At 36.4% G+C, this 22078-nt stretch overlaps 1 protein-coding gene across 4 annotated transcripts in view; it reads right to left on the minus strand.

Annotated features, from left to right (window-relative positions):
- ATRX (ATRX chromatin remodeler) overlaps positions 1 to 22078 on the minus strand; it is a 321152-nt gene that overhangs the window by 218467 nt on the left and 80607 nt on the right. For all 4 annotated transcript variants that reach the window (XM_025985028.2, XM_025985027.2, XM_025985025.2 and 1 more), the window contains exons 3-5: positions 3220 to 3275; positions 2068 to 2120; positions 950 to 1074 (exon numbers count right to left, since the gene is read on the minus strand). In XM_025985028.2, the coding sequence (XP_025840813.1) occupies positions 950 to 1074; positions 2068 to 2120; positions 3220 to 3275 (234 nt within the window). The remainder of the gene's footprint in view (positions 1 to 949; positions 1075 to 2067; positions 2121 to 3219; positions 3276 to 22078) is intronic.

Here is a 22078-nt window from a genome sequence, read left to right on the forward strand (position 1 = left end):
GTTGATTTTCCTTCTATCTTTCTGCTTTCTCTCATTCATCCCTTTTCCTCATTTCATATTTCATCTACTAAACTCCTAATTGGTCCTAGTCAAGCAATGTCTTAAGCTCCTTCCCACCATTTTTTTAAACTTTCATATTCCAAAATGTGTCACAAAAATATAAATGTAGACAGAGAACCAAGTTTAGTAAATACTAATTATAAATGATCTATAAGCATAAATTTGAAAATTCTGCTAAGATACTTCCGTATATATTATTAATAAAGAAAGAATTTAACTTTTGACTCTGAAACACCATGATATTACAAAGACTTTTATCACTACTCTTATCATATAATCAGACTGCTCACAGACTTGGGCTATGAAACGTCAAAGATTTTCATTTGACTTTTTTCCCCCAATCTAATTAACGAGGTTAAGGATAGAACTACAACAGTTGAAGGGCATGTGACAAGGTATTTTAAAGAGATAATTACAAGAAGTACATCTAAATCTATCTTTGATAATTAACGTCAGCTTTTAGTCTTAAAGAATTTAAGAATGCAATAAGATTAAACCAGAATTTAAATTTTTTTAAGTTTTCAGAATATTCATCATATTTTCCTCTAAAATAAGCATATTTAAATTTGCTGAACCAAAACTTAATATAAACATTTATACTAAACTTCCACATTCAAATATAATTTGCAAACTTAAATCCCTTTTCTAAAACCCAATGGAAAAAGAAAGTAAGTTTTGTTCTTTATCAAAGCTGACTGCAAATATACTAAGTTTTTAACCTCCTAACACACATTATCATTACCATTCTAATACATTTTCAGACAACTACAATTAAAATGCTAGTTTTGTTCCTTTACACACAGCTAACAGTAATCAAGTTCCAATTTTATAATGACATTTAAAAATACATTTCAACTTTAACTTCCTATGAAAAATCAACACACATTACCTTTTGGCAAGCTTTGCATAGTAATATCATTTTCTGAATTTTCATTAGAAGCATCTTCATGTACAGTTTCATCCAAAGGTTTTTCATCATCAGATTCAACATACTTTGTTACAACTGATGGTTTCCTATGAAAAGAATTAAGTTCATAGAATTATGGACATTTCTGAAAATTGGAATAAGAACCAAAGAACATATTTAAATTGAATGGTTGCTCTTAACCAGAGATACATATCAGACTCACCTACAGAAACACTATTTCTGTATCGTATTACTGAAAATTATATCTCAGTAGGTCTGGGGTAGGACCAGGGCATGTTCACTCTGAAAAAGCTACTGTGGGGGATCATGAAGGGATCTCCTAAGAATCACCACTTTAGAGATGTTAATATAAAGCAAGCTGTGTTTATTATAAGACATTCCCACTGGTAAGAAACAACGAATGTCCAGGGCATTGGCTGGCCCAGTCAATAGAACATCCGACTCTTAAATCTCCAGGTTGTGAGTTCAAGCCCCACACTGAGTGTGGAGCCTACTTAAAAATTTTAAAAAATGCCCAATAGAGTAAACTGCAAACTTCAAATAAAATCTATACTTCACAGTATATTATGCTTTGTAAGTATGATTAGAAGTCATTTCAGTGCTTATGTACAATTCATTTTGACATTTTAACAAAGAGAAGTATTTTTACCATGCAATGATCTCCTTATAACTTCCTCAAAAGTAAAATGGCTACCCCTCCTCAACATTCTGGACAATTTGACATAATCCTTAAAAACCCATATTGCCTCAGGAGGCATTCATTTCATTTTCCCCTCCGTCCGTTTTGTGAGAATATATATGATCTAAAAGAAATGATCTACATATTGCAAGGGCCACTAAGGCACAATAAATCCTCCTTGGAAAATTCCAATAAAATTCAGTGTCAGAATGAATAAATAATTGTTGAAGTTAACTGATGAATATTAGAGGATTCATTATACTATACTGTCCAGTTTTTAATGTGTATGTTTGTATAAAATAGTTTACTTAGTTAGAACAAGGGTGCTTGAATTTTATAAAAGATTATTATTCTTAGACAAAAAGAACCTGAAAATGTTTTCCCTTCAACATCAACCAACCTTTTTGATCGTGATGATCCTGATGATTTGGATTTTTCCGAAGAGCTAGCTCCCTAAATGTGAAAAATAAATTAAAAAAATTAATACAGCTCTCAAAGAACATCCCTACAATTAACTATTTCCCTATACCAATATCTCTGATATAGTAATATAATGGGATATCACTTTTATGTCTAAAATAGTTTTTAAAAGAAGCTTAAAAAAACAATTCTCATTTATTCTCAGGCTTCCTTGATTTAAGATTAATTTCCTGTTTTTTTAATTAAATTGTTACCATTGAATTTTGTGGTGTAGGATAGGATGCACTGCTATATCAATATCTTGGTCCAAGGCAACAAATATAAAACAAAGGTATAGAAGTAATCTAATCCTAATGGATGTAGGGAGTTTTAAGGATCTAAAAACTGTCTTTTTCTCTATCCTAACATATAGTACAAAGTACCTTCTACACTTTGCTTTGAAATACTATGTTTAACTTCATTTTGCCAATATACTCAGTATATTTTTAGGATTAAAATTTCTACACTAGGTGGAAAGAATCACAAAACCATAGCATAGGCCTGGGTATCATAGGTGAAGAACACTAGAATGGATTCCTAAAATGATGCTTAACATACTCTAAATATCCAGTTTTGAGAGATCTCAGAACCATGGAGTCATGCCCATAACAATCACCCTGGGCACCACTATAGCAATATAATTATGTTGAAACAGATATCTGTTAGCAAGCCTTCAATTGTCTGACTTTAGGTATATTGCTAAAGCGAACCACACAATAATAAAAACAATGAACACCTTCTAAAAAAAAAAAAAACACCTACCCAAAATGAAGTGTCATAATGTTTTGACATAACAGTAAACTTAAACACATGCATGTATTAAAGAGAAGCAGTCTGGGGTGCCTGGGTGGTACAGTCAGTTCAGTGTCCACGTCTTGGTTTTGGTTTCAGGTCATGATTTCAAGGTCATGAGACTGAGCCCAGAGTTGGGCTCCATGCTCAGCTTCTGCTCTCTCCCTCTCTCTGCTCCTCCCTGCTGCACTCACTTGCTCTCTTAAAACAATAAATAAATCTTTAAAAAAATCTGATAACATACACTCTAGTTGGTTATTAGCAATAAATAAGTCTTTTAAATGTTTCACATTAATCTTACCTCTTCCTTGCTGTTTTCCATCATATCTGAGTTATTTCCAGAACCACCGACTTTTTCTTAAAAGAGAAGAAATAAAAAAATATATCTTTTCAAAACATTATCAAACAGAACAATAACTACAACTCCATGAATCCATTTTTCAGTCTATGAAGTACAACTACTCATAATACATTACTCACATTAAAATATTCTTAGAATTTTCTCCCTTGACACACTAACCCCCTTCTTCAAAAGTACTAAGTTGCTAAAAATAGTAGTTTTGTATCAAAATATTTCCTATTGTAATTTTCTAAGGTATTTTCTCTCAAAAGAAAATTTAGCCTAACAATCCAATCATAATATTAATAAATTTTATTCCCTTCACCTAAGACACTAGAAAGATAATAGCAAACTAAACATAAAGGAAAGAAATAATTAAGATTAGACCTAAATTTAATGAAACAGAATAGAAAAACAGAGAAAAATCACTGAAACTAAAAGTTCTTTAAAAAGATGAATTACAAAAAAAAAAAAATGAATTACATTGACAAACCTTAAGCTAGACTGACAAGAAAATAAAGAGCGAAATTCAAATTACTAGAATCAGAAATTTAAAAGGGGACTTTATTAGCTAAAGAAAAAAATGGATTATAAAGGAATACCATGAAAAATTATATGCTAAAATATTAGATAACAAAATACGGACAAATTAATAAACACACTCTAACAAAACTGACTAAAGAATAAGTACACAGTGAGAATAGACCTATAACTGAAGAGACTGAATTAGTAATCAAAAAACTACCCACAAAGAAAAGCAAAAGACCAGATGGCTTCACCACTGAAATGTACCAAAATTCAAAAAAAAGAATTCTTCACAAACTCTTCTATTATAAAAAGGAGAGATATTCACCAATTAACATTTTTGAGACCAATATCATACCAAAACCAGTAAAGGAACCACAAACAGAGAAATCTAAAGAACTCAATCACAAATATGGACAGAGGAATCCTCAACAAAATACTAGCAAACTTCAACAGAATAAAAGACAAGTCTTTATCCCCGACTGGGAGAAAATATCTACAAAAGACATATCTGATAAAGGACTATTATCTAAAAGATACAAAGAACTCAATAATAATAAACAACATGATTAGAAATGGGCAAAATACCTGAAAACATCTTACCAGAAATACACAGATAACATATAAGAAGATGCATGTCATGATGGAACTGGAAGTTAAAACAATCAGGTAACACTACACAATCAATGGACAAATGCAGAACAATGACAACACCAAATGTTGGTGAGGATGTGGACCAATAGAACTCTCACTCAACTGTTTTTGAAAATGGAAAATGGTACAACCACTTTGAAAGACATTTCAGCAGGTTCTTACAAAATTAACCATTCTCTTACCATATGATCCAGCAATCACATTCTTTGATATTTACACAAATAAGATGAAAACTTAATCCATTGAAAAGCCTGTACACAGATGCTTCTGAACACTTTAATTTAACATAAACACCTTTTTTATTTATATAAACGTTTTCGTAAGTATCTTTATTCATAACTGCCAAAATATGGAAACAACCACCGTATCTTCAGAAGGTGAATGGGATAAAGTAACCCTGGTACATCCAGACAATGTAGTATTATTCAATACTAAAAAAACATAAGCTATGAAGCAATGAAGAGAGATTGAGGAACCTTGAATACATATTACCAAGAACCCAATCTGAGAAAGGAAACCTATTATGACATTATTTTGGAAACGACAAAACTACATGAACACTAAAATCATCAGTGGTTGCCAGGAACTAAGGGGTCAGGAAGAATGGATACATGGAATTTTTACTGCAGTGAAACTATATGATAAAATAACGGAAGATCCATATCATGATACATTTGTCAAAATCCTTAAAATGTATGACACCAACAGTGAAATCTAAGGCAAAATGTGGGTTCTGTGTGATAATGACTTCTCAGTGTACAGTCATCATTGGTAAAAAAACATACAGCTGTGGTGCAACCTATGGAAGGTGGGAGATGCTATGCATGTGTGGGGAGGAAGATATAGGAAATCCTTGTACTTTTCATTCAACTTTTCCGAGAACCTAAACCGGTTTTTAAAAAACAAGTATATTTAAAAGACCCTTAACAAAAGGGACTGTCTTTCAAATCAAACAGAGAGGACACCACAAAAATATCAAAAACCGTTCACCCTAAACATTTTTATTAAATCTATTCTATTTTTATGTACTTACAAATAACCACAAAAAAATGAAGTTAAAAAAACAATTCAATATACACTAGCATCAAAAAGAATAAAATATTTATGAATAAATTTTTAAAAAGGAGAATGACAACTTGACATTTAATAGTGAAACGTGCAAATTCCAAAGATAAACAGACAATCCTGAAAGCAACAAGAGAAAAGACATTCGTAACATATATGGGAAGAAATACCCGATTAACAGAAGACCTCTACACACAGACTGGCAGGCCAGAGAGGGCTGGCATGATATATTCAGGGTAATAAATGAGAAGAACATGAAGCCAGGAATACTTTATGCAGCCAGGCTGTCATTCACAATAGAAGGAGAAATAAAGAGATTCCAAGAAAAAAAAAAAAAAAAAAGAGATTCCAAGATAGGCAGAAACTAAAAGAATAAGTGACCACTAAACTGGCTCTGCAATAAAGATTAAGAGGGAACCTGTAAAAGAAAGAGTAAGTGCAAAGAAATAAATCCAAAAAACAGATTGTATTATGTATTATGTATGTATTATGATGACACTAAATTCATATATTTCAATAGTTAATCTGAATGTAAATGGAAATATGATCCCATGAAAAGGTGCAGGGTATCAGAATGGATAAAAAAAGGAAAATCCATCTATCTGCTATCTACAAGACACTCATTTTAGACCCAGGGACACCTAGCCTGAAAATAAAAGGGCAGAGAACAATTTACCATTCAAATTGGTACTCAAAAGTGAGCTGGGGTAGCTCACTTTTTCATATCAGAAAAACTTAAGTTTATACGAAAGACTGTAGAAAGAGATGAAGAAAGACACTATATCATACTTAAAGGGAATATCCAACAAGAAGATCAAACAATCATGAAGATTTATACCCCTAATGTGGGAGCTGCCAAGTATATCAATTAATAAACAAAGTAAAGACATACTTAGATAATAATACACAAATAGTATGAGACTTCAACGTGGCGCTTTCTACAAATCACAGAACTTCTAAGCACAACATCTCCAAAGAAACAAGAGCTTTAAATGATACACTGGACCACACTGGACCAGGTGGATTTCACAGATATTTACAGAACTTTACATCCAAACTCAACTGAATATACATTCTTCTCAAGTGCACATGGAACATTCTCCAGAACAGACCACATACTGGGTCACAAATCAGATCTTAACCGATACCAAAAGTTTGGGATCGTCCCCTGCATATTTTCAGACCATAATGCTTTGAAACTAGAACGAAATCACAAGAAGAAGTTTGGAAGGATTTCAAACACGTGAAGGTTAAGGACCATCCTGCTAAAGGATGAAAGGGTCAACCAGGAAATTAGAAAAGAATTAAAAAGATTCATAGAAACGAATGAGAATGAAGATACAACCATTCAAAATCTTTGGGATACAGTAAAAGCAGTCCTGAGGGGGAAATACATCGCAATACAAGCATCTATCCGAAAACTGGAAAGAACTCAAATACAAAAGCTAACATTGCACCTAAAGGACCTGGAGAAAAAAAACAGCAAATAGATCCTACACCCAGCAGAAGAAGAGAATTAATAAAGATTCTAGCAGAACTCAATGAAATAGAGAACAGAAGAACTGTGGAACAGATTAAAAAAAACAGGAGTTGGTTCTTTGAAAGAATTAATAAGAAAGATAAATCCTTAGTCAGCCTTATTAAAAAGAAAAAAGACACAAATTAATAAAATCATAAATGAAACAAGAGAGATAACAAACAATACCAAGGAAATGCAAACGATTTTTAAAACGTACTATGAGCAGCTATATGCCAACAAATTAGGCAATCTAGAAGAAATGGATGCACTTCTGGAAAAGCACAAATTACCAAAACTGGAACAAGAAAGAGAAAACTTGAACAAGAAAATAACCAGCGAGGAAATTAAAGCAGTCATCAAAAACCTCCCAAGACACAAAAGTCCAGGGTCAGATGGCTTCTCAGGGGAATTCTATCCAACGTTTAAGAAGAAATAATAGCTATTATAGTAAAGCTGTTCTGAAGGACAGAAAGGGACAGAATACTTCCCAACTCGTTTCATGAGGCCAGCATCACCTTGATTCCAAAACCAGACAAAGATCTGACCAAAAAGGAGAATTACAGAACAATATCCCTGATGAACACAGATGCAAAAATTCTCAACAAGATACTAGCCAATAAGATAGAACACTACATGAAGAGGATTATTCATCATGACCAAGTGGACTTTATCCTCCAGGTAAAACACTCGTTAAATAATCAAGGTGATAGATCACATCAACAGGAGTCAAAACAAGAATCAAATGATCCTCTTAATAGATGCAGAGGAAGCATTTGACAAAAGACAGCATCCATTCCTGATCAAAACTCTTCAGAGTGTAGGGATAGAGGGAACTTTCCCCCACTATCTTAAAAGCCATCTGTGAAAAGCCCACAATAAATATCATTCTCAATAAGTAAAAACTGAGAGCCTTTCCTCTAAGATGAGGAACACGAAAGGGACGTCCCCTCTCAACACTGCTATTCAACATAGTACTGGAAGTCCTAGCCTCAGCAAAAGAACTAAAAGAAACAAGAGGCATTCAAATGGGCAAAGAAGAAGTCAAACTCTCCTTCTTCACAGATGACAGGATACTGGACGTAGAAAACCACAAAGAGGGATCCCTGGGTGGCGCAGCGGTTTGGCGCCTGCCTTTGGCCCAGGGCGCGATCCTGGAGACCCGGGATCAAATCCCACGTCGGGCTCCCGGTGCATGGAGCCTGCTTCTCCCTCTTCCTGTGTCTCTGCCTCTCTCTCCCTCTCTGTGACTATCATAAATAAATTAAAAAATTAAAAAAAAAGAAAAGAAAACCACAAAGACTCCACCCCAAGATTGCTAGAATTCAAACAGCAATTCAACAGTGTGGCAGGATACAAAATCAATGCCCAGAAATCAGTGGCATTTCTATACACCAACAATGAGACTGAAGAAGAAGATATTAAATAATCAATCCCATTTACAATTGCACCCAAAACCATAAGGTACCTAGGAATAAACCTAACCAGAGGTAAAGGATCTATACCCTAAGAACTACAGAACACTCCAGAAAGAATTTGAGAAAAACACAAAGAGATGGAAAAATATTCCATGCTCATGCATTGGAAGAACTAATACTGTGAAAATGTCTACATTATCCAGGGCAATTTACACATTCCATGCAATCCCTATCAAAGTATCGTGGACTTTCTTCACAGAGTTGGAACAAATTATCTTAAGATTTGTATGGAATCAGAAAAGACCCTGAATAGCCAGGGGAATATTGAAAAAGAAAACCAGAGCCGGGGGCATCACAATGCCAGATTTCAAGCTGTACTACAAACCTGTGATCATCAATACAGTATGGTACTGGCACAAAAACAGACATTTAGATCAATGGAAAAGAATAGAGAACCCAGAAATGAGCTCTCAATTCTATTGTCAACTACTATTCGACAATGCAGGAAAGAATATCCACTGGAATAAAGGACAGTCTCTTCAATAAATGGTACTGGGAATATTGGACAGCCATACGCAGAATAAAACTGGACATTCTCTTACACCATACACAAAAATAAAGTCAAAATGGATGAAAGATCTAAATGTGACACAAGAATCTCTCAAAAACCTAGAGGAGAACACAGAAAACACCCTTTTTGAACTTGGACACAGTAACTTCTTGCAAGATACATCTATGAAAGCAAAGGAAATAAAAGCAGAAATGAACTATTGGGACTTAAGATAAAAAGCTTCTACACAGCAAAAGAAACAGTCAACAAAACTAAAAGACAACCTAGAGAATGGGAGAAAATATTTGCAAATGATATATCAAATAAGGGGCAAGTATTCAAGATCTATAAAGAACATATCAAACTCAATACCCAAGAAACCAAAAATCCAATCATGAAATGGGCAGAAGACATGAACAGGATTTCACTAAAGAAAACATACAAGTGGCCAACAAGCAGATGAGAAAATGCTCCACATCTCTTGCCGTCAGGGAAATACTAATCAAAACCACAATGAGATACCACCTCACACCAGTGAGAATGGCGAAAATTAACAAGACCAGGAAAAAACAAATGTTGGAGAGGATGTGGAGAAAGGGGAACTCTATTCCACTATTGGTGGGACCAGAGACTGGTGCAGCCATTGTGGAAAACTATGTAGAGGTTCCCCAAAAAGGTAAAAATAGAGCTACTCTACAACCCAGCAATTTCACTACTGTGGATTTACCCCCAAAATAGACAGATGTAGTGAAACGTTGTGACACCTGCATCCCAATGTTCATAGCAGCAATGTCCACATAGCCAAACTGTAGAAATAACCACAATGTCCTTGACAGATGAATGGATAAAGAAGATGTGATATATATATATATATATATATATATATATATATATATATACACACACACACACACACACACAATGGAATATTCCTCAGCCATTAGAAATGACGAATACCCACCATTTGCTCTGACATGGATGGAACTGGAGGGTATTATGCTGAGTGAAGACAATCAAATGGACAAGGACAATCATTATATGGTTTAACTCATGCAGAGAATATAAGAAATAGTGAAAGGAATTATAAGGGAAAGGAGGGAAAATGAGTGGGAAAAATTAGAGTGACAAAAGATGAAAGACTCCAAACTCTAGGAAAGGAACAAAGGGTAGTGAAAGGGGAGGCAGACATGGGGATGGGGTAACTAGGTGACAAGCACTGAGGAGGAGGGCACTTGATGGGATGGGCACTGGGTGTTATACTATATGTTGGCAAATCAAACCTCAATAAAAAAAATTTTTTAATTTAGAAAAAAAAGGGAACATCCTCAACTATCTACAAAATACTGACAGGTTAACATCATACAAAACGGCGAAAGAGTGAATGCTTTCCTCCGCAAGATCAGAAACAAGAAAGGAAATCTACTCTTGCCACTTCTTTTTTTTTCCCCACTCTTGCCACTTCTATTCAATATTGTAATGGAAATTCTAGCCAGACTAAGTAGTCAAGAGAAAGAAATCAAAGGTATCAAGAATGAAAAGAATGAAGTAAAACTATCTCTCTTTAGGGATGAAATTATCTAATATATATAGGAAATCGATGGAACCCACTAAATAACGATTAGAACTAGTAAAAGAGTAGAGAAAAATTGAAAAACACAAGAATATAAAAAGAATCAATTGTATTTCTACTTACTTCTAAAGAATGACCTGAAAATAAAGAAAACAATCCAACATAACATTAAGATGGCAATACTCCCCAAATTCATCTACCATTACAATGCGATTCCCTTTGAGAATCACAGCTAACTTCTTTCTAGAAATTGACAAGCTCATTATAATATTTGTAAAGAATGAAACGGGAATAGCCAGAGCAGCCTTCAAAACAAAAAACAAAACAGGAAGATTCACACTTCATGATATCAAAACTCACTATAAAACAACTGTAATTATTACAACAAAACAAATGTAATTAATACAGTGTATTACTGGCAAAGGATAGACATACAGATCAGTCAAGAAAATTGAAAGTGTAGAAATAAAACCACGTTGTCTACAACTAACTGGTTTTCTTTTTTTTTCTCCCAACTGATTTTCAATAAACATGCCAAGAATATTCAGTGGGGAAATAGTCTTTTCAACAAGTAATGCTAATATAATTGTGTATCCATTTGCAAAAAGTGAACTTGGAGCCCTGCCACACACCACATATAAAAGTTAACTCCAAATGCATAAAAGACCTAAAGAGTTAAAACTATAAAACTCTTAGGATAAAATAAAGAGGGATGCCTGGGTGGCTCAGGGGTTGAGCATCTGTCTTCAGCTCAGGGCATAATCCTGGGATGCAGGATGAGTCCCACATCGGGCTCCCTGCGGGAAGCCTGTTTCTCCCTCTGCTTGTGTGTCTGCCTCTGTGTGTGTGTGTGTGTGTGTGTGTGTGTGTGTGTGTGTGTCTCATGAATAAATAAATAAATAAATATTTAAAACAAAAGAAGAAGAAAATAAAGGGTAAATTGTTGTGAACTCAGATTTAGTAATGAATTCTGAAATATGACACCACAAATAAGCAATAAAATCAGATTACTTTATCAAAATTAAAATTTTTGTGCCTCAAAGGACACCATGAAGAAGATGAAAGACAACCAATAAAATGGAAGAAAATATTTCCAAATCATATATCTGACCCAAGTTCCCACTGACAGATGAATAACAAACTAAATATGCTATATACATACAATGGAATACTATTCAGCCTTAAAAAGGAAGGACGTTTTGATACATGCCACAAAACTGATGAACCTTGAAGGCATTATGCTAGGTAAAACAAGCCAGACACAAAAGGACAAAACTATTTTACACCTCCGACTTATAGGAGTATTCTGAACTGGTCAAGATTATACAGACATAATGTAGAATGGCAGTTGCCAGGGGCTGAGGAAAAGAGGATTGAAGTTAGTGCTTAATGAGTACAGAGTTTCATTTGAAGATAAAAAGTTCTAGAGAGATCAGGCAGGGCAAGATGGTGGAAGAATAGGGTCCCCAAGTCACCTGTCCCCATCAACTTACCTAGATAACTTTCAAAGCATCCTGAAAGCCTAAAAATTCGGCCTGAGATTTAAAGAAAAAACAGCTGGAATGCTACAGTGAGATGAGTTCACGCTTCTATCAAGGTAGGAAGACAGAAAAAAATAAAGAAATAAAATAGCATCCAAGGGGGAGGGGCCCCGCGAAGAGCCAGGCTAAGGCCGGGCAGCAAGTGCCCCCAGGACATTAAAGCCCAGTCCTGGAGAAGCAGAAACTTTACAAATCTTCCCAGATGGAAAGTCGCTCCCAGGGAACTCGAGCAGGATCCCAGGAGGGGCACTGATGCCCAAAGGCTCCCAGGGTCACTAAGAGAGGAACTGCGCCCCGCGGGAGAGTGAGCCACACACCAGCCGAGCTCCCTAAAGGCTGGAGCACACGACTAGAGGGACCCCAGGAGCAGCTCGGGCAGAGGCTCAGGTGGAGGCTCTGCGCAGAACAAGAACTAAACCACAAGAAATAGTTTGGAAGGATTTCAAACACGTGGAAGTTGAGGACCATCTTGCTAAAAGATGAAAGGGTCAGCCAGGAAATTAGAGAAGAATTAAAAAGATACATGGAAACTACTGAGAATGAAGATACAACCGTTCAAAATCCTTGGGATACAGCAAAAGCAGTATGGAGGGGAAAATACATTGCAATACAAACATCCATCTAAAAACTGGAAGAACTCAAATACAAAAGTTAATCTTGCACCTAAAGGAGCTGGAGAAAAAAACAGCAAAAAGATTCTACACCTAGGGCAGCCCGGGTGGTGCAGGGGTTTACCGCCACCTGCAGCATGGGGTGTGATCCTGGAGACCCAGGATCTAGTCCTGCGTCAGACTCCCTGCATGTAACCTGCTTCTCCCTCTGCCTGTGTATCTGCCTCCCTGGGTCTCTATGAATAAATAAATTTTTTTAAAAAAGATCCTACACCTAGCAGAAAAAGAGAATTAATAAAGATTCGAGCAGAACTCAATGAAATAGAGACCAGAAGAACTGTGGAACAGATAAACAAAACCAGGAGTTGGTTCTTTGAAAGAATTAATAAGATAGATAAAACATTAGCCAGCAGTATTAAAAAGAAAAGAGAAAAGACTCAAATTAGTAAAATTGTGAGTGACAAAGGAGAGGTCACCACCAATACCAAGGAAACACAAACGATTTTAAAACCTTATTATGAGCGGCTATACACCAATAAATTAGGCAATCTAGAAGAAATGAATGCATTTCTGGAAAACCACAAACTACGAAAACTGGAACAGGAAGAAACAGAAAACCTGAACAGGCCAATAACCAGGGAGGAAATTGAAGCCGTCACCAAAAACCTCCCAAGACACAAAAGTCCAGGGCCAGATAGCTTCCCAGGGGAATTCTATCAAACGTTTAAAGGAGAAACCATACCTATTCTACTAAAGCTGTTTGGAAAGACAGAAAGAGATGGAATACTTCCAACTCTTTCTACGAGGCCAGCATCACCTTAATTTGAAAACCAGACAAAGACCCCAACAAAAAGGAGAATGATAGACCAATATCCCTGAGGAACACACATGCAAAAATTCTCAACAAGATACTAGCCAATAGGATCCAACAGTACACTAACAAGATTATACACCATGACCAAGTGGGATTTATTCCCGGTATGCAAAGCTGGTTCAACACTCGTAAAGAAATCAATGTCATTGATCGTATCAGCAAGAGAAAAAACAAGAACCATATGATCCTCTCAATACACGAGAAGAAAGCATTTGACAAAATACAGCATGCATTCCTGATCAAAACTCTTCAGAGTGTAGGGATAGAGGGAACACTCCTCAGCATGTTAAAAGCCATCTACAAAAAGCCCACAACAAATATCATTCTCAATGGGGAAACACTGGGAGCCCTTCCCCTAAGATCAGGAACATGACAGGGATCTGCTCTCTCACCACTGCTATTCAACATACTACTAGGGTCCTAGCATCAGCAAACAGTCAACAAAAAGAAGTAAGGCATTCAAATTCGCAAAGATGACATCAAACTCTCCCTCTTCGCAGATGACATGACACTGTACAAAGAAAACCCCCAAAGGGGATCCGTGGGTGGCTCAGCGGTTTAGCGCCAGCCTTTGTCCTAGGGCATGATGCCAGAGTCCCGGGATCGACTCCCACGTCGGGCTCCCGGCACGGAGCCTGCTTCTCCCTCCTCCTGTGTCTCTGCCTGCCTCTCTCTCTCTCTCTCTGTCATAAATGAATGAATGAATGAATGAATGAATACATACATAAATACATAAATAAATAAATAAATCTTTAAGAAAAAGAAAAAGGAAACCCCAAAGAATCCACCCCAAGATTGCTAGAACTCACACAGCAATTCAGCAGTGTGGCAGGATACAAAATCAATGCCCAAAAATCAGTGGCATTTCTATACACTAACAATGAGACTGAAGAAAGAGAAATGAAGGAGTCAGTCCCATTTACAATTGCACCCAAAAGCATAAGATACCTAGGAATAAACCTAACCAAAGGAGTAAAGCATCTATACCCTAAAAACTACAGAACATTTCTGAAAGAAATTGAGGAAGACACAAAGAGATGGAAAAATATTCCATGCTCATGGATTGGAAGAATGAATATTGTGAAAATGTCAATGCTACCCAAGGCAATTTACACATTTAATGCAATCCCTACCAAAATACCACGGGCTTTCTTCAGAGAGTTGGAACAAATGATCTTATGATTTGTGTGGAATCAGATAAGACGCTGAATAGCCAAGGGAATATTAAAAAAGAAAACCAGAGCTAGAGGCATCACAATGCCAGATTTCAGGTTGTACTACAAAGCTGTGGTCATCAAGACAGTGTGGTACTGGCACAAAAACAGACACATAGATCAATGGAACAAAACAGAGAACCCAGAAGTGGACCCGGAACTTTATGGTCAACTAATATTCGATAAAGGAGGAAAGACTATCCAGTGGAAGACATACAGTCTCTTCAATAAATGGTGCTCGGAAAATTGGACATCTACATGCAGAAGAATGAAACTTGACCATTCTCTTCCACCATACACAAAGATAAAACTCAAAATGGGTGAAAGATCTAAATGTGAGACAAGATTCCATCAAAATCCTAGAGGAGAACACAGGCAACACCCTTTTTGAACTTGGCCACAGTAACTTCTTGTAAGGTACATCCATTAAGGCAAGAGAAACAAAAGCAAAAATGAATTACTGCGACTTCATCAAGATAAGAAGCTTCTGCACAGCAAAAGAAACAGTCAACAAAACTAAAAGACAACCTACAGAGTGGGAGAAGATACTTGCAAATGACCTATCAGTTAAAAGCCTCATATCCAAGATCTATAAAAAACTTACTAAACTCCACAGCAAAGAAACAAACAATCCAATCATGAAATGGGCAAAAGACATGAACAGAAATCTCACAGAGGAAGACATAGACATGGCCAACAAGCACAGGAGAAGATGTTCCGCATCACTGGCCATCAGGGAAATACAAATCAAGACCCCAATGAGATACCACCTCACACCAGAGAATGAGAAATGGTGAAAATTAACAAGACAGGAAACCACAAATGTTGGAGAGGATGCAGAGAAAAGGGAACCCTCTTACACTGTTGGTGGGAATGTGAACTGGTGCAGCCACTCTGGTAAACTGTGTGGAGGTTCCTCAAAGAGTTAAAAATAGACCTGCCCTACGACCCAGCAATTGCACTGCTGGGGATTTACCCCAAAGATACAGATGCAATGAAACGCCGGGACATCTGCACCCCGATGATTCTAGCAGCAATGTCCACAATAGCCAAACTGTGGAAGGAGCCTCGGTGTCCATCGAAAGATGAATGGATAAAGAAGATGTGGTTTATGTATACAATGGAATATTACTCAGCCATTAGAAATGACAAATACCCACCATTTGCTTCGACGTGGATGGAACTGGAGGGTAGTATGCTGAGTGAAATAAGTCAATCGGAGAAGGACAAAAATTATATGGTCTCATTCATTTGGGGAATATAAATAATAGTGAAAGGGAATAGAAGTGAAGGGAGAAGAAATGTGTGGGAAACATCAGAAAGGGAGACAGAACATGAAGACTCCCAACTCTGGGAAACAAACTAGGGGTGGTGGAAGGGGAGGAGGGCGGGGGGTTGGGGTGAATGGGTGATGGGCACTGAGGGGGGCACTTGACGGGATTAGCACTGGGTGTTATTCTGTATGTTGGCAAATTGAACACCAATAAAAAATAAATTTATTATAAAAAAAATATATATATATATGGTCTCATTCATTTTGGGAATATAAAAAATAGTGAAAGGGACTAAAAGGGAAAGGAGAAAAAATAAATGGGCAATATCATAAAGGGAGACAGAACATGAAAGACTCCTAATTCTGGGAAACGAACTAGGGGTGTTGGTAGGGGAGGTGGGCGGGGGGTGGGGGTGACTGGGCGGCGGGCACTGAGTTGGACACTTGACGGGATGAGCACTGGGTATTATTCTGTATGTTGACAAATTGAACACCAACAAAAAATAAGTTTATTTAAAAAAAAAGAAGATGTGTTCTATGAATAAAATGGAATATTACTCAGCTATTAGAAACGACAAATACCCACCATTTGCTTCGATGTGGATGGACCTGGAAGGTATTACGCTGAGTGAAATAAGTCAATCGGAGAAGGACAAACATTATATGGTCTCATTCATTTGGGGAATATAAAAAATAGTGATAGGGAATAAAGGGAAAGGAGAGAAAATGAGTGAAAAGATCAGTGAGGGTGATAAAACATGAGAGACACCTAACTCTGGGAAATGAACAGGGGTAATGGAAAGGGAGGTAGGCAGGCGGATGGGGTGACTGGGTGATGGGCACTGAGGGGGGCACTTGGCGGGATGAGCACTGGGTGTTATGCTATATGTTGGCAAATTGAACTCCAATAAAAAAAAATTTAAATTCAAAAGGGAAAATAAAGAGTACACTTATCACTTTATTCAATGTATAAAAACGTTGAATCACTATATTGTATACCTGAAAGTAACATAATGCTGTAGGTTAACTATACTGCAATTAAAATCTTTTAAAATTATTTTTAAAAATTTCTAGAGATAGGAGGCGGTGATGTTTGCACAATGTTAAGAATGTACTTAATGCTAGAGAACTGTATACTCAAAATTGATTAAAATGGTAAATTTAATCATAATAAAAAGGTTAGAATATATAAAGAATTCTAAAAATCAATAATAAAAACAAAAACCCAAATAAAATTTGGGCAAAGGATCTGAATAGACAATTGTCCAAGGAAAATATACACAAATTACCAACAAGCACATGACAAGATGCTCGATATCATTAGCCATGAGGTAAATGAAAACCAAATCCAAAATGAGACACTACTTCACATGCACTAGGAAGGCTAAAATCAAAAAGTCGGATAATAATTGTTGGCATGGATACAGAGAAATCAGAATCCTCATACATTGCTAGTAGGAATATAAAAAGTTGCACCAACTTTGGAAAACATTTTAGCATTTCCTCAAAAGACTTAACATAAGTACCATATAACACAGCAATTCTACTCCTAAGTATATACCCAAGAAAAATGAAAATATACTGCCATACACAAACTTGTTCACAAATGTTTATAGCATTATTCATAATAGCCAAAAGGGGAAACAAGACAAATATCCATGAACAGATTAAACAAATGTCATATGAGAGAATGTTATTTGGCCATACAAGGAATCAAGTATTAAAACATGCTACAACATTGATAAACTTTGACCACATTACACTAAGTGAAAGAAGCCAGTCACAGAGGATCATGTATTACACAATTCCACTCATAAGAAAAGTCCAAAACAGGGAAATCCATAAAGCCAAGAAAGTAGATTAGCGAGGGTGCTTGGGACTGGGGGGCGGGGTTCTTCTGAGGTGATAAAAATGTTATACCATTAACTATGGTGATGGTTACACACATCTGTGAAATACAAAAACTACTTAATTGTATACTGTGAATGGGTGAATTTTATGCTATATAAATCATATCTCAATAACAGTGTTAAAAGTGTTATTAGTCATTAGGGAAATGCCAATTAAAACCACAAGATAGCACTATCAGAATATATTAAATTAAAAAGGAAATAGTGGTAATACCAAATGCTGGTATAGATGCAGAGAAACTGCATCTCTCATACATTGCTTTGAGAATATAAAAGTAGTGTGTCCTCTCTAAAACTCACTTTACAGTTTACAAGTATCTTAAACAAGCTACCATCGTATGACCCACCAACAGCACTCCCAGGCATTTATCCTAGAGAAATGAAAATGTTCACGCAAATGTTCACGAGCAGTTGTATTTGTAATAGCTTAAATATGTTATCAGCCCAGACGTCCTTCAAAGAAACTGTGCTATATCCATACCGTGGAACACTACTACACTGCAATAAAAAGGAAATAACTACTGGTACATGAGGCAACTCAAGATGAATCTCTATAGAATTACGTGAAGTGAAAAAAACAAATTCTAATATGTACATTCATATTACTCCATTTATGTAACATGGTTGAAATGATAAAACTTTAGAAATGGAGGACAGATTAGTGATTGCCAGGAATTAGGCCTGGGTAGGAGTCAGGCTAAGGAGGCGAATATGATTATGAAAGGGCAAGATGAGTAATCTGTGAGAGTGGATATGTGACTGTGAAGGTGGGTATGTGAATCAACTCAAGTAATAAAATTGTATAAAACTTAGTAAACCCACACAAGTACAAGGAAAACGTAGAAAATCTGAGTCTGACTGGTAGATACCAATAACTTGATTACAGTAATATATTATAGTTTTATAAAATGTTATCATTTTGGTGAAAATGGACAAAGTATATATAAGACCTCTATATTAGTTGTTACAACTGCATGTAAATCTATAATTATCTGAATATATATATAAATATATATGTCGCTGTAAAAAACTGCCAGAAAACTAGGAAAAGAAGGAAACATTCTCAACTTGATAGAGTATTTATAAAAACTATTTATAGAAAAACGATCATACTTAATGGTAAAAAAGTGAATACCACCAAATTCAGAAACACCAAGAGAAGGTCTACCATCACCATTCTTCTTCAAGATAAAAATGGAAAATACAAAAATTCCTACCCAGCATAATGAGGCAAGAAAAGGAATTAAAATGCACACAGATGAAAGGAAAAAATAAAACTGTCCCTATTTTCAGACAAGATTAAGTAGAAAATTCCAAGGAATCTACAAGACAAAAAAAGAGAACAAACAAAAATCCTCCCTCCAGCAAGTCCACAGGATTCAAGGTCAACATAAAGAGAATTCCTACATATCCGCATTAAGCAAATAAAATTTAAAATACAAATAGCGACAGAATTTAAAGTAGCACCCCAAATACCAGAAGTAATTTAGCTAAAAATCTAACGAAATATGTGCAAGATTAGTATATAGGTAACAACAAAACACTGGGCCCATTGACAATTTCTATTGATTTTTTTTCCCTGAGCACAGGTTACACATTCTTATTCTTTGCATGTTTGAGGACTATACAGTTTTATTGGGGAAAGGCTATGAAGAACAAGTGCTCAGTACACTTTTTTTTTTATTTTTTCAAGATTTTATTTATTCCTGAGAGACACAAAGAGAGAGAGAGGCAGAGACACAAGCAGAGGGAGAAGCAGGCTCCAATGCAGGAAGCCAGACGTGGGACTCGATTCTGGGTCTCCAGGATCACGCCCTGGGCTGAAGGCAACGCTAAACCGCTGAGCCACTGGGCTGCCCCAGTACACTTTCTTTTTTAATGATTTCTATTTTCAGATGGATAAATTCCATTAGTCCATCATCAAATTCACTGACATTTATACTGCTGCCTTTAATCTCCCATTAAGTACAATAATTTGTTCCTTAAAAATTATATTTTTTAGTTCTAGAGTTTAAAAATGGGTTTTTACAGTTTTTTATGTCTATGATAAGATTTCCTATCTCTCTGTCCATCATAAATGTATTTGTCTTTTTGTGCTTGAGCTCAGTTGTAGCTGCTGCTTTAATGTTCTTGTCTGCTGATCTTAACACTTGAGTCACCTGTAGATTGGTCTCAATTGACTGTCTTTCCTTTGGAGCACAGGTCACATTTCTTCTTTCTTCATCTATCTAGTATTTTGGATTGGTACTGGTCATTTAGAAAGATAAAGTGAAGATGCTGTAGCCCATTATATTCTTCCAAAGAGTTTGATATTTCTGTTATTAGCAGATAGTTAACTGAGCTGAAATCAAACCAAAAACTATTTACTCTGTATTGGAAGCAACTAAAAGGTTTCTACTGTTTTTTTTTTTTTACCCCTAACTGAGCTGCCTGGATTCTGGACTACACTTGAACATTTAAATCACAGATACAGTCAGAGTTTTTGCAGCTTTTGGAATTCCTAACTTATAGCTCTCTTCTGAAAGGAATCTTCTCCCTCATTTTACAAAAGCTACTAGGGTCCCCTTAAATTTCTTCATACTTAATCCAATATGAATGGAGGTTTCTATCCAAGTCTTAACAGCTACTCACTGAGCTAACCAGCACTTTCCTTAAAGAAAAAAAGCACAACAACTGGGACTTCACTAAGAGTATTTCCTTTTTCCATGTGTCAACTCCCCTCCCAACTGTATCTGGTTTTTGTCACTTTCCAGTTCCTTCACATAACTGTTTTCAGTATTTTGGCCAAAGTTTGTAATTGGTGTTTGTGGGAGATAATCTGCCTGTGGAAGCAAATGAAGCTAGTCTGCCACAACCAGAGGCAGAATTCTCCTAACAACCTACTTGACGCAGAACCCTGACAATATAACATCATGCTAAAGACAAAGAAAGTTTAAAACAAATACTTAATGCTAGTTAGGTTTTTTTGTTGTAATTGTATGGTTAGCAAATTTAAAACTAGGTAGATACCATGGGACTGAGCAAATGAGTACAAAAATTGAGGATAAGAGGACCAGATCTCTCTGTTACAGAGAGAAGTTAAAATACAAAAAGAAGATTATCATTAAATCTGTGGTAACAAATTAGAATTAAAAGTATCAATATCATCTTTAGGAGAAGATGATAGAGTAGGTAGGTCCTAAGCTCCCCTCCACCCATGGAAACACCTAGATGATACCTATATCAGTGTAAATAACACAGAAAACAAGCCAAAAACTGGCAAAACTGATTCTCCACAGCACTCATAAAGAAGAGGCCACAGGGATCCCTGGGTGGCGCAGCGGTTTGGCACCTGCCTTTGGCCCAGGGCGCGATCCTGGAGACCCGGGATCGAATCCCACGTCGGGCTCCCGGTGCATGGAGCCTGCTTCTCCCTCTGCCTGTGTCTCTGCCTCTCTCTCTCTCTCTCTGTGACTATCATAAATAAATAAAAATTTAATAAATAAATAAATAAATAAATAAATAAATAAATAAATAAATAAATAGAAGAGGCCACAAAGAAAATGGTAGAAAGGTCATAGACACGATTAGGAAAAAAACTGACCCAAGAGACTCACTGCAGGAGGAAGGGAAACTGCAAGCACAGAGAAGGAAGAGGAGCAGACCCCACATCAGGCTCCCCAGGCACGCAGGCCCTGCGCTGGAAAGATGAATCTTAATAACATTTCACTTTGAAAATAAGAGGAACTCAACAATGAAAATTTTTAAAATCAGTGGGGTTCAACATTTTGAATGTTAAAAATCATCTAGGCTGGGCTCTGGGAAAACCACAGGGCAAGAAGAAACTGAGTCTCTGCCTTTAAAGAGCCTGCACGAGACATCACCCTGGTGAGACACCACATAGAAGCAGTAGTTTGAAAAGCACCGAAGGTATATAGTAAGGAAACTGGTTTATTTACTAATCTCAGAACCTGAACAAGAAGGGAAGGGAACTTTAGGAGACTACTCCAAGAACAAGAGTGGGCAGGTACCACTTACCTCCCCAATCTCCAGTCCAGATATCATGGCACTTTTGGGAACCAGTGAACACTTTCCATCTAGCTTGCAAACAGCACACCAT

Source organism: Vulpes vulpes, chromosome X (assembly GCF_048418805.1).
Source record: "Vulpes vulpes isolate BD-2025 chromosome X, VulVul3, whole genome shotgun sequence".
In the NCBI taxonomy this organism is placed as follows: domain Eukaryota; kingdom Metazoa; phylum Chordata; class Mammalia; order Carnivora; family Canidae; genus Vulpes; species Vulpes vulpes.